The 14,010-nt window shown below is 37.3% G+C and overlaps 2 protein-coding genes across 7 annotated transcripts in view; one reads left to right on the plus strand and one right to left on the minus strand.

The window, feature by feature from the left end:
* The window catches only part of LOC129730047 (sodium/calcium exchanger 1), a 488,453-nt gene that overhangs the window by 343,779 nt on the left and 130,664 nt on the right, over nt 1-14,010 (plus strand). The window lies entirely within an intron of this gene.
* LOC129730092 (probable cytochrome P450 6a14) lies at nt 3,083-4,810 on the minus strand. Its single transcript, XM_055689135.1, has 2 exons — nt 3,664-4,810; nt 3,083-3,600 (listed from the first exon to the last, which is right to left on the minus strand). The coding sequence occupies exons 1-2, from the start codon at nt 4,769-4,771 to the stop codon at nt 3,185-3,187; spliced, it is 1,524 nt and encodes a 507-aa protein (XP_055545110.1). The 5' UTR covers nt 4,772-4,810; the 3' UTR covers nt 3,083-3,184.

Consider the following 14,010-nt stretch of genomic DNA (forward strand, 5'->3'; position numbering starts at 1 on the left):
TCGGTTTCGTCTGAGCTTGAGTCGCGGCGTCGATTATCAAGCCAGCTAAGAACGCGTATTCTTCCTCCGGAGGAAGTTCCTCGTGAGTCTCGATAGATTGCGCTATAATAGACTCATAACACTTCCAATCAATATTACGTGTAAGGTCGTAGGAAATATTGATTGGGTTCGAGGGAGTTGAACCATTAGCAATTGATATAACGATTGGAAGATGATCACTACCGTGGGGATCGTTGATTACTTTCCACCGGCAATCTAACGCTAGTGATGTCGAGCAAAGGGATAGGTCAAGCACGCTTTCACGTGCTGGAGGATTAGGTACACGTGTCGCTTCCCCAGTATTCAAAACTGTCATATTGAAGTCGTCGATCAAGTTACAGATTAAAGAAGATCGGTTGTCGTCGTACAGCGACCCCCATAGCGAACAGTGAGAATTAAAATCTCCCAATATCAAGAGAGGCGCAGGAAGCAACTCTGCTATATCAGTGAGATGCTTCTGTTCAATCCGCGCGGATGGAGGCATATATAACGAAACAAGGCATAGGTCTTTTCCATTCATATTCGTTTGAATGGCAACGACTTCAATATTCGAGATCGAGGGGAGGTCGATTCGGAAGAAGGAATAGCACTTTTTAATCCCTAAAAGTACTCCTCCACCGTGTGAGTCTCGATCTCGACGAATAATGTTAAAATCGTGGAAATTGAGTTGATCGTTTGAATTGAGAAAGGTTTCACAGAGCGCAAATGCGTCACAATTGTATGTATTTATTAAATGAGAAAATAGATCGAATTTGGGGATGATACTTCTGCAATTCCACTGTAATACAGTGATAAAATTCCTAACCTCTTTCGCCGTATTAGTCATCGAAAGATATGATAGCTGAAATGAGAGGCCAAGTTGCTGCTAGTTGCATCAAAAAGGTTTTCACTGTAGGAAGAAGGGCAAGAAGAATATTTTGTAGGGGATCTGGTATGTTGAATGTTTTAAATATCCAGTCCACAATATCAGAAAATTTTATGAACCCTGTTTCTTTTTTATCTTCTGATCGAGAAATGGGTGCACGAGGGGTTTTTGGTGCCCCAGGAAGCGGTGGGTACTCCTGGTTTGATTTAAAATTAAAACCGGGAGGTACTTGCTTCGGTTTTTCTTCACCGCTTCCTTTTTGTGTTGGCTTATTGGTCATTCCGCTAGGGGTTATCTTGCGACCTTTGCGAGAAAGATTAGGAGAGTTGATCATTCTCCTCTTCCTAGATCCTTCTGGCATGGCATAAGAACACCCTTCGACGGGATCGTCAGATGTACCCTCATTGGTTGGCAAAAAGGAAAAGATGTTTCCTGTCGAGGGTGGCTCAGCACTCTTCAGCATTTCTGCGAAAGAGCGCTTTGATCGTTCCTTGAGGGAACGCTTTATTTTTTCCTCGCGCTGTTTGTACGCGGGACACGCCGAAAGGTCATGCCGAGTTCCCTCGCAGTAAAGACACTTTTCAGTATCCTCACTGCAAGCGGTCTCAGCATGATTGCCTCCGCACTTGCTGCAGCGTGCCTTGTTGCAGCAGTAGGTGGCTGTATGACCTAACTGCTTGCAGTTTTGGCAATGCATGACCCGCGGTACGAACAGGCGTACAGGCAGACGAACCCTGTCCAAAGAGATGTAGTTCGGCAGTGCGGATCCGGCGAATGTTACACGGAAGGAATCCGAAGGGAAGAATTTCTTCTTCCCTTCTTCGATGGATACTGAATGCAATTGCTTGACATCCAGTATCTTTACATCTTGAATCAGGGGGTTCTTGAAGCAGCCAACCCCGTGACGCAAAATGTCATCGACCGTGAGGCTTCTTTCGGTAACCACACCGTCGATCTCCACGTCCTTGGCAGGGATGTACACGCGGTACTCTCTCGTGAAGAGCTCGTAGCTAGCAATTGCGTTTGCTTGCTTCAAGCTACTCACAACAACTCGCAGTTTGTTCGGTCTAACCTTTGTAATTTCGGTTACGTCCGAAAACTGTTTTGCCAGGTCCTTGCCGATTTGAATTATATTTAGAGGCTTCTTTATGGGCCTGAAGTAAACTACGAACGGACCTTTCGAAGCATCTGGGTAAGCTTTCACCCGTGTTGCCGGTACCCTTGGTACGGGGCTAGGTAGCGGGGAAGGTAGAGGGGAATTGATGGGGGAGATCTCAATCTCTTCCCTAGTTGTTTCTACATCCAGGAATAGTTGCACCTGCATGTCGTCCATTTTGCGGGAGCGTTACGCTCTACCGCACACAAACGATAAATATTCGAATGTGGGGGGGGGGGGGGGGGGTCAAGTAGTTGCTATTAAATTTTAAAAACAATTTTTCAAACTACAATGGATCAAAATAAAAAAAAAGGCAGTAATACTAATACTAATAACAATAGTAATAATAATAATAATAATAATAATAATAATAATAATAATAATAATAATAATAATAATAATAATAATAATAATAATAATAATAATAATAATAATAATAATAATAATAATAATAATAATAATAATAATAATAATAATAATAATAATAATAATAATAATAATAGTAATATTAATTATAATAATAACAATAATAATAATACTATTAATAATAATGATAAAAATTCTAAAGTGAATACTTCACCGAACGTCTAAGTCACGACCTCACGGCTGATAGTAGGATTAATCGAACGTCTCCGCAGAACAAACAATGACGATCCAGCTTCGTGTTGTGACACAGTGGCCGTATCCTACACGCGACCTTGTAGATGCCACTTGTAGTTGACTTCCACTCGCTCGATCGTATGGTGGTCCGTGCTGCTAGCGGGGTAACAGCGGTGCGGGAGAATTATTCTTGCTGATATATCAGCTGCGTATCGGATCACTGGCGGGGTAGCCTGCCCCTACCAGTGTGCAGAAGATGTTTCTGCCGATAAACTACCGGCTATTGTTATCGCGCAGCACAAGAACAAATCGACAAAAAAACACCCGTACGATAACTCGTGTATTGTTATTTTGCAAACTCAAACGGAGATGAACAATTTGCGTCTATACGAGACGAAAGCAAAACAACGAACGGGTTTATTATTTAATCTTACCAATTTTATTTCTCGAATAATGATGTTGATACAATTTAATAACAAAAAAGTTTTAATAAAATTTATACTGGTCTCTCCGTGTCCTCACACTCAAGCCCGACTTGCATTTAGCCAGATCCCATCGGCAACCTCCATCATGGTAGACTTGACATTGATTTGCAGCGGAACCTTGGTACGTTCGTCGACGGTGAACCGAAGCTGGCTCAATAGTTGGGCAATAGCGAATTTAATTTCCAACAGCCCAAAGCGCATCCCAATACAGTTGCGGGGTCCGTCACCAAACGGCAGAAAACTGTGGCTGTGTCGTGTCTCGATCTGGCTCGGAGCGAAACGCTCCGGATCGAAGCGATCCGGGTCCGGGTAGATTTCCGGATCACGGTGGATAGAATAAACGGGAACTATCACCATGTGACCTTTTTGCACCGTTACATCTGGGTTGGTTAAACGGTACGGCTTACTAGCTGTTCGAAAAACATTACCCACAGGAGGATATTTGCGAAGAGTTTCTAAAAAGTGACATGTTTTAGTATTTAGCAATCAAGACTGAGAACAGTATCAGCAAGACTTACCGTTGACAACTTGCTCCAGGTAGGTCATATCTTTGAGAGCTTCATAGGTTATTTGCCCATCATGCTTCATAAGAATGCGTTTAATCTCATCTCTGGTCTTCTCCTGAATATCTTGATTGGCCGCCAATTCATACAAAGCAAACGATAGACCTGCTGATGAGGTTTCGAATCCAGCTAAAAAGAACACAAAAGCTTGCGCTGCTGCTTCGTTCATAGTAATTGTTTCCTTTGATTGCTCTTCATGTTCTTCAACAGTTCCTTTATTCTTCAGTTGCATCAACAATTGCAAGAAATCTTGCCGAATTATATTCTTCTCTTCTCTGTGCTTGATGGTGCTTTCGACGATATCCATGAAATACTTTGTAACATCGCCCCGAAGTTGTTTGAATCCCAACTTTCTAGACAGGTCACGAAAACTTACCAAAACAAACATCCACATCGTCCTAAGCCGGCTTAGTTTGAATACCGCATCGCTAATAGTTAGCAGCTTGGAACTTTCATTCCTGAGAGTGTCACACTGTAATCCGAAGGCACACGATCCAATCACATCACAGGTAAATCTTCGAGCTATTGCCTTTACATTTGCTGGCTGTTTTCGTTCGACATACGTATCGAAACAGGCGAGCAGTTCGTCCCCTATGGCCCTGATGGTATGGAACATGTACTTCATTTTTCCGGAAGTAAACGTTGGGCTCAGCTTGTTCCTCAGAAAGCGCCATCTCTCCCCTTCGAGCGCAAAAAGATGAGCCGACAATGGATCATCCTTTTCGTTATAATACATTCCTCGATCGTGGAAATAGGTGAAATCTCTAACCAGAATTTGCTTCACAAGATCCAGATCGTATATCACCAGTAAGGGACTGAAGCCTATATACATTCCAGCTGCGGCCGTTGATTTGCCCGTCACTTTGAAGCGCTGATACACTCGATCAATTATTTCGTTCATATGATACTTGGTGCCCATCCCATTAAAGGACCCCATCGGTGGAGATCCCGGTATGTGCGGTACATTTTGATCGGCCCAGTAGGAATACTTTCGGCGAATGTAAAAATACAGCAGCACTAGTGCTGGAAGCACCAAATACAGAGAAATGATGAGTAAAGCCATTGAAATACGTCACGAACCGAACCCGAGTACAGTCGATTGCGAACTACGCAAAGAGTCGGCAGTGTGAGGTTATATCAATGGCAGTGCTCTCGCTCTGAGCGAACCGTGGAAGGTGTGTTCAGTTGAGCGGAGCGGTGGATTAGTAGCTTAGATACTGATCATATGTCGTGGAGGTTTAACTTTGTCACCCACTGAATTGTTTGATTCCATTGTGGATAAGTTGACGTACGTCGTTTGAGCAACATTTGCTCTCTCTCTCTTGTTTTCGATAAATTTGAGGTGGGAGCACAATGACTGGTCAAAATGTTGAGTATGATGTAATCAGCAGAAAATAATTCACCTCGAGCTCTGACTGGGTTACCAAATATGGGTGTAAATTTCGTGAGAGTCCTTCAACTTACATCAAAGAATGAAGCATTTCGTAAATGTTCATGAACTTACATCAGGCAAAGAATCTACATAAGTAAGAACTCCTACTTTTCATATAATTTAATATAATTACATGTTACTATTATCTTGATTGGCTAGTTCTTACGATGTGCTTTATCTAGTCCGCAATAAGACAACAACTGCCAACCATAATGTGAAGTTTGAAGCAACTTTAGAATGAAATCGCTATCTAGTAAGGCAATACCTAACTATCTAGGTTTGTGACTTGTGTTCAAAAGATATATTTTGAATTATTTTCGAAAAAGATGCATTTCACGCCAACTCGGCTGAGGGGCTGGTAGCCCCTTTGTGGGTGTGTAAGCTTTACTACCCGTAGCAACTTTGCATACTTTCTATTTTAATTCATGTGGAAACATTTGAGAAGGTCTGAAGTTTTTCAACCTCTTGTTCATAAATCGATATATCTAAATAATGACAAGAGATGGAGAAAAGTTGTCAATGGTGAACTTGAAGGGAATTGACTAAACTTTCATTAAATAATATTTTAAAAATTAAATTTGAGATCTTACACTGAAAAAAAATGTTGATGACAAATACCGTGAAAATACAGTCATCTCAGATTTTTTTCAAACCCGGTTTTTAGTTTAAAAGTTAGTAGCCTTTTATTTGAACTCTCTAAAATGACTACTATTGAGGAAAATAAGTTTTTCAGAAATGAAACTTTTTCATGTGTATGAAACATTTTCAACGTAAAACTCTGCTGGAGGCGAAAATGCTTTTTTTAGGAAAATTTTCTTCCCTGAGAAGGTTCGCTGTGATTAGTTCAAAAGAGTTTTGAACAACTAAATTGTTCATCTAGAACAAATCTTGGAAAAAAAAAATTTATATACGACCCGTTTTTTTAAAATAAATTTTTATTTTCAAAATGATTTCTCTTCAGTGTAGGATCTCAAATTTAAGTTTTTGAAGATTCAGAAAGAAAATTCTCTAAAAGTTGTCTCTTAACAACTTTTCTCTAAATCTTTTCATTATTAAGATAAACCGAATTATAAAAAAAAAGAACCTGTTTGTTTACCACTGCTTGCCCACAAACATTTTTTGAAAAAGTATGCAAACTTGCTTGAATTCACTAGTCTACACACTCGCAAAGATTCATTGAATTTTGGGAGGGTGCCGCCAACATCAGGACGAGTTAAACGCAGACGGTTTATTAGTTTCGTTGAGCAATTCTCGTACACTTTTCGACAACACTTTTCGTCTGGCACATCAACAAATCGGAGGAAAATTTTTGAAGACCTGGGAGGAAAAGGTAACTTTGTGTTTCTTTTGAGAAGGAAAAAAATAAGTTAACTAAGCAGTAACATTTAAAAAGAGACTAGAAATCTTGAAGAAAATAAACTCAAGCTATAAAGACAGTATATTGAAAAATAAAACATTAAAAGAGTAAACGGAAGAAAAAATTGAACTTGAACTGAATTACGAAAAGAAACATAATGAAACAAGCAGATGAAACTCCAAAATATGGGGAGCCTCGTAAACGCAAGGTTACAGAGTCTGCGGGGCCAAGCGGGTGATAATGGGTCTGAACCTCAATATAACCAGGCCATTCGATATCAAAGGACTTAAAAATGAGATTATTCTCAGACTCCTCCGGCTGAAAATTTCTCTCCGGACCGAAAATCCATCCACCCTTAGCACGTTCAATATCCCAACTTACTTGAGAAATAACAAGGTCGATAAAGAAGATAAAAAACGCGTTAAATTGAAAATTCTCGTAAAAACCGCGGTAATCCAAAAAGACGCACTACAACCAGTACTGAGGCTTGTCCTCTCAGGATCCCCCGGAGGTCGGAGGGTTTTTTTTTTGACTAAGTTTTTTACTAAACAAACACTTAAACATTTTTGGTTTCCAACACGCGTTTATTTGAAAATTCAGGTATATATTTTTGAATTGAAGCGGAAACGCTTAAAACACCGCATTAATTCAAGAATCCGCGTGAAAATCGTGTTAATTCGAAAATCCGCGCAAGAACGCTATTTTTGGAAAATCCTCGTATATACGCGTAAACAAACCTGATTGTACAACAAAAACAACCAAAAAATGAACAAAAATAAATCGAACTAAATATATAGAGAAGAAAATACTAACACAAAATATTCGAAAAAAAAACCAATCCGCAAATTGGAGACAATTTTTTATCGAAACACGTAAAACATGTAAAATCATATTAGGGAAAAAATCGAGCAATAACTAAGTACAATAACATCAGATATAGGGAAATATTTCAAACAAAAACGGGCAGTGAAAAAAATATACAACGAAAATAACACAAACCAGAAAGTAAAAAAAATAATTATAAAAATAAAAATGGAACAAGAGATGCTTTAAAAATTAAATACAAAAACAAAACAAAAACTAATGGACTATTTATATAATAAGGTGATACCCATGAAATGAGAAAAGTAAAATAAAAAAAAAAAAACAAATGAGCCACAAGTGATTTAGAAATCAGAAAACAAACAAAATATCAAAACAAGCAATAATAAAAATAACAAAATCAACCAAGTAGAACTAAAAAAAACGAAGAGAAACACAAAACCTTTGATATCAAGAATGAATAAAATATAATAGGGTCATTCCATACGAAGTGACCACGAATAAGCACTAACTATGTGCACGACCATCAAAGATTTTGCTCAAAGTTAGGAGAATTATTAATCAAATATCACTTTGAAAAATCCCAATTTCGGTGTCGATTGGAATACACCCCGCTCAGTGGGGCCCCTCTCTTTGTTGCTAGATAATGATTTATTTATCAAAACCATTTTTTTCTATTTCCTACAATTTATAGACGTAAGCAGTGAAGGAAATGAAATGATTTTGAGCTGATTGTTTTTTCATCTTGAGTTGTGCACATCATGAAGTGCACAGTTCATGACTAAAATTGTATCCTCTCAATACGTAATAAAATGTTGGTGCCTTCAAATATCTTAAAATAACAATATAGTTCACTCTCGAATTTCCCATATATTCCCGTGAAGACAGACAGGGAACACCCCCTCTTGTGGTGAAAAAGGTAACTAAACTCATTGCACAGTGGTACAGTAAGGCAATTTAGGCGGACATAGGCTTTTCGTTGCGATTTTGGTTTGCGGTTTAAAGCCATAGTTTTTGTAAAAAGTTGTTTCTTATACATAGTCCTCTATTCATGTGCGAATGAAAATTAGGGTGGTCCTAAAATCAACGAAATAAAACATTCTTTGGCAAACTTGTAGACCAACTAATTCTAAGTAACTTTGTAAAAAAACTTTTTTGTAGACATGAAATTTGGTTTCCAAAAACAGTCTTTTCGCTCTATTTTTTTAATTCAAATTTAAAAACAAAGTTTTCTTCGGTAACTTTAATCAAAAATACGCCAATTTTGACAAAAAAACATTGTCGATATATTATACAGATGAAGAGTTCACTATTTCTATTTTAAAAATAGGCTCTTTTGATATATTGATGTCTCCGTTTAGGGCAAACATAAATAATATTTATTGAGATCATTTGATAGAACAAATATTGTATAAATATTGTGAAGAAATACCGAAAGTTGCTTAAAATTAGTTGATCTACAACTGTGCCGATGAATGTATACATTTATTTATGCAAATAAAAGTTAGTTTTTTCATTTAGTCGATTTCAGGACCACCCCAATTTTCATTTGCACATAAAAAATAGACTAAATATAAGAAACAAGTTCATAGAAAAAAATTTTACTCTAAAACCACAAAATCGCATCGAAAAACTCGTGTCCGCCTACATTGCTTTACTGTACCACTGTGCATTGTTGTTGAATTTCCGTGAGCGTGTGACATTCTCACACACGAAACTGAATTTACTCAATTTTAGATTTAGTTGACTCAATTTCATACTTTCACAGAAAAAAATATGTTGCAGATTTCGTGCGTATATTGTTTGTATGTAAAACTAACGCTATTCCGGGAGTTAAATATTGATAATATAATAGATGTAGCTTATCGAGGCACGAAGAAGAAATATTCAAATAATCAGGCCACGACGTGTAAATGATAAACTAATCCCAAGTTGCTATATACGTGGTTCCCTGTGTAACTTCACTAGCTCAGATCCATCACGGGAAGCAACTACGAAATGTGCGGCCGTCAAGCTCAAGCTCAATAATCAGGCCACGAAGTGTACAATTAAATGAATATTTCAATTACCTCGTGAAAAAGATAAAAGGAGAAACCGCACAATGGTTGTCAATAGTCGTATAAGGTTGTTGTGCAACTTTTAGCTTAGATAACACTTGAATGTTCTATCAATTCAACATTTTTAGTATGGATACATATCATGTTGTAATTGGTTTAAAAGCTTTATTATATTATATATAAAAGATATTCAACAAAATAAACATAATTAGTGATAACAACTGTTATGCAAAAACGTTTATTTAATGTTTAGTTTTCTTCGTTTTGAAAGTATTTTTTGTTTTTTTTATCCCTCCGAATTTTTCGCTCTCGAGTTCTAATCTTCGTATTCATCACTTGCAGCTTTGCTTTAACCAGCATATTTATGTATTTACTAGCTGACCCGGCAAACTTCGTCCCGCCTATTTTTGTGTTTAATTCAATAATTTTTCAACATTCCAAATTCATTGATTTCTTGCGATTTGTTTATATCGTTTGAAATTATTGGTTTTATCGGAATGACAACATCCTCGACTTTTGCCTTTAGTACATCACCTCTATTCCGAAAACACTCATATTGGGTGGTATTCAGTTATTTTCGTTGTTTTCCAGAAACTGAAAGTGGTCATCTTCGAATTCAATATGGTGTCCAGGGTCAATGCTTGGATTCTATACATTATTTCGATTACGGAAATATTCATATGCAGTAGTATTCGGCTGTTTCCCAGAAGTTGCCATCTTACAATTCAAAATGGTGTCTGAGGTCAATTTTTAGCTCCATGCATCATTCTGGTTAAAGAAACACTCGTATTGGGTGGTATTTGGTCCCTTTAGGCTATTTTTTTCGGAGACAATTTCTGGCCCTTGAGCGTCATTCTGGTTTAAGAAACACCAATAATAGGTGTTATTTAGTCATTTTCGGCTGTTCTACAGGAACCGGAAGTCACCATCTTAGAATTCAAAATGTTGTCTGTGGTCGATTCTAGCTCCTGTGTATCATTCTGGTATCGAAACATCTCATATTGGATGGAAATCGGCCGGTTGAAGAAATACCCATATTGGGTGTTATTTGGTTATTTTCGGCTGTTTCCCATTTACCGGAAGTCGTCATTTTACAATTCATAATGTTATCTGAGGTCGATTTGTAGCTTCAGTGCATCATAACAATCCCGGAAATACCCATAATGAGTGTTATTTGGTCTTTGCCACTGTTGTTTAGGAACCGGAATCGATAGCAACAAGCAAAAGAATAATTGAGAGTCCCATAAATGTTGGTTGGATTGCATCTCGCATCGCAGTGACGCAGCAGCGATGATGCGGTGCGGTGATGATGGGAGGGAGAGTAAGTAGTTCGGATGGTATTTTTTTCAGCAGGTTTTCTATAGCAGCCAAACAGATACCAAAATGTGCTATGTTTGTTACCGAGAAATCATACGTTTGTTGTATTGCGTTGCGATTTCGTCAATGACATTACTCACTAGTTTTTGTTATGATTAGTGAATGGAATATTTTCCTCATACTAATTTGGGTAGTAACGTTATGGAAGAGTGAGAGGGGATGGAGTTTTGAAAATCTTCGAATAATGCTTGACTTGCTTTTGAACTGGTTTTGGATGCATTATTGCAGACTTGGATACTGCATTTTCACGTTTCAATGCTGCGTTTTTCAGGTTTTAGTGCTGTATGCCAATTGTGTTGAACCGAATATATTCGTACAGAAGTACAGAAATTACACCGAGAGGTTAAATGAGGCTTCTTTAGCAAAAATATGTAGAGGTTTGTAGAATTATCATTCCTCTTAAACATATGCTGGCAACGAAATTTTTATTATCACTGGACTTGTTTATTCATACTAAATTCAACAAGGAACTTGGAATATAAGCATAACAACTCAGATCTTTTTTTCCCTTCCTTTTCAATTTTCTATATTTCTGAGTACAAATGACATAAAGTGTTTACAGATCAAATTTGTAACGGCTAACTCAACAAACATATTTACCCTAGTAAAAATGTTATGCAACTTAAATCCAAACAAAATATGGCAAGTGTCTTTTACGTCTAATGCCTGATTAATACCTGATAAAATCTGTAATGTTTTGCAAATCATTAAAACTTTTTCTATCTTTCACAACAGTTCGAAAAACATAGAGGAGAAACAATTGGTATGATAAAAAGCTCATCGAAGCTTTTTTCCTGATTGGTCTGATTTCAATTAGTCGAATGTTCGCGGAATACCAGTTCAAGAAACACTAGTTAGGGCCAACAATAGTGGTCTTGAAAGGCTTCGCGCTCATTCCACAGCCCTCCGACCGAAAAGCATTGCCACAACGATTATAAGGTTAGTTTCAGAGCTATATGCTCTGTACTGAAAACAGTTACAGTTTAAACCTTTGTTTTTATTTGTTTTGTAAATATTCGAACTGTTATTAAAATTTGTATACACTTGTAACAGTAAGGAAAAAATTCTTAATACATATTTAGAAGAAATTTGTTTTGTAAGTTCTCCGTACGTCACAATTGAATCAGTTGTAACACACCCTGTTGACACAGTGCGGTTCGATGGTTCGATTTTGGTAACATATTTATTTGCTTTCATTGACCACAGGGGGTTTGTTTCTGAAAAGTTGGTTGGGTTTGTTTCTGGCCCTTGAGCGTCATTCTGGTTTAAGAAACACCAATAATAGGTGTTATTTAGTCATTTTCGGCTGTTCTACAGGAACCGGAAGTCACCATCTTAGAATTCAAAATGTTGTCTGTGGTCGATTCTAGCTCCTGTGTATCATTCTGGTATCGAAACATCTCATATTGGATGGAAATCGGCCGGTTGAAGAAATACCCATATTGGGTGTTATTTGGTTATTTTCGGCTGTTTCCCATTTACCGGAAGTCGTCATTTTACAATTCATAATGTTATCTGAGGTCGATTTGTAGCTTCAGTGCATCATAACAATCCCGGAAATACCCATAATGAGTGTTATTTGGTCTTTGCCACTGTTGTTTAGGAACCGGAATCGATAGCAACAAGCAAAAGAATAATTGAGAGTCCCATAAATGTTGGTTGGATTGCATCTCGCATCGCAGTGACGCAGCAGCGATGATGCGGTGCGGTGATGATGGGAGGGAGAGTAAGTAGTTCGGATGGTATTTTTTTCAGCAGGTTTTCTATAGCAGCCAAACAGATACCAAAATGTGCTATGTTTGTTACCGAGAAATCATACGTTTGTTGTATTGCGTTGCGATTTCGTCAATGACATTACTCACTAGTTTTTGTTATGATTAGTGAATGGAATATTTTCCTCATACTAATTTGGGTAGTAACGTTATGGAAGAGTGAGAGGGGATGGAGTTTTGAAAATCTTCGAATAATGCTTGACTTGCTTTTGAACTGGTTTTGGATGCATTATTGCAGACTTGGATACTGCATTTTCACGTTTCAATGCTGCGTTTTTCAGGTTTTAGTGCTGTATGCCAATTGTGTTGAACCGAATATATTCGTACAGAAGTACAGAAATTACACCGAGAGGTTAAATGAGGCTTCTTTAGCAAAAATATGTAGAGGTTTGTAGAATTATCATTCCTCTTAAACATATGCTGGCAACGAAATTTTTATTATCACTGGACTTGTTTATTCATACTAAATTCAACAAGGAACTTGGAATATAAGCATAACAACTCAGATCTTTTTTTCCCTTCCTTTTCAATTTTCTATATTTCTGAGTACAAATGACATAAAGTGTTTACAGATCAAATTTGTAACGGCTAACTCAACAAACATATTTACCCTAGTAAAAATGTTATGCAACTTAAATCCAAACAAAATATGGCAAGTGTCTTTTACGTCTAATGCCTGATTAATACCTGATAAAATCTGTAATGTTTTGCAAATCATTAAAACTTTTTCTATCTTTCACAACAGTTCGAAAAACATAGAGGAGAAACAATTGGTATGATAAAAAGCTCATCGAAGCTTTTTTCCTGATTGGTCTGATTTCAATTAGTCGAATGTTCGCGGAATACCAGTTCAAGAAACACTAGTTAGGGCCAACAATAGTGTACTTGAAAGGCTTCGCGCTCATTCCACAGCCCTCCGACCGAAAAGCATTGCCACAACGATTATAAGGTTAGTTTCAGAGCTATATGCTCTGTACTGAAAACAGTTACAGTTTAAACCTTTGTTTTTATTTGTTTTGTAAATATTCGAACTGTTATTAAAATTTGTATACACTTGTAACAGTAAGGAAAAAATTCTTAATACATATTTAGAAGAAATTTGTTTTGTAAGTTCTCCGTACGTCACAATTGAATCAGTTGTAACACACCCTGTTGACACAGTGCGGTTCGATGGTTCGATTTTGGTAACATATTTATTTGCTTTCATTGACCACAGGGGGTTTGTTTCTGAAAAGTTGGTTGGGTTTGTAACGACAGATGTTGTTTGGCCATTAGGAGAAACATGCTGTTAGAGATAAATCAAACGGGCCCGTAACATCAAAATTGCACAAAAGCTTGAAAACTCCGAAATTCAAAGAGTAGTAAATCTAGAATTTGTTTATATTAAAATGTTAATCTGACTTAACACCAACTAATTATATGTAAGGAATTACCCATCGTGAAAAAGTTGAAAAGGTTGTTTATTAGGTTGTTTACGACCGCAGA

The sequence above is a fragment of the Wyeomyia smithii genome, chromosome 1, assembly GCF_029784165.1.
Source record: "Wyeomyia smithii strain HCP4-BCI-WySm-NY-G18 chromosome 1, ASM2978416v1, whole genome shotgun sequence".
NCBI lineage: Eukaryota > Metazoa > Arthropoda > Insecta > Diptera > Culicidae > Wyeomyia > Wyeomyia smithii.

Coding starts and splice junctions, on each gene's coding strand:
- LOC129730092 (XM_055689135.1), bottom strand. CDS start 4,771: ATGGCTTTACTCATCATTTCTCTGTATTTGGTGCTTCCAGCACTAGTG. Junction 3,601..3,663: donor CCTGGAGCAAGTTGTCAACG/GTAAGTCTTGCT, acceptor GTCACTTTTTAG/AAACTCTTCGCAAATATCCT.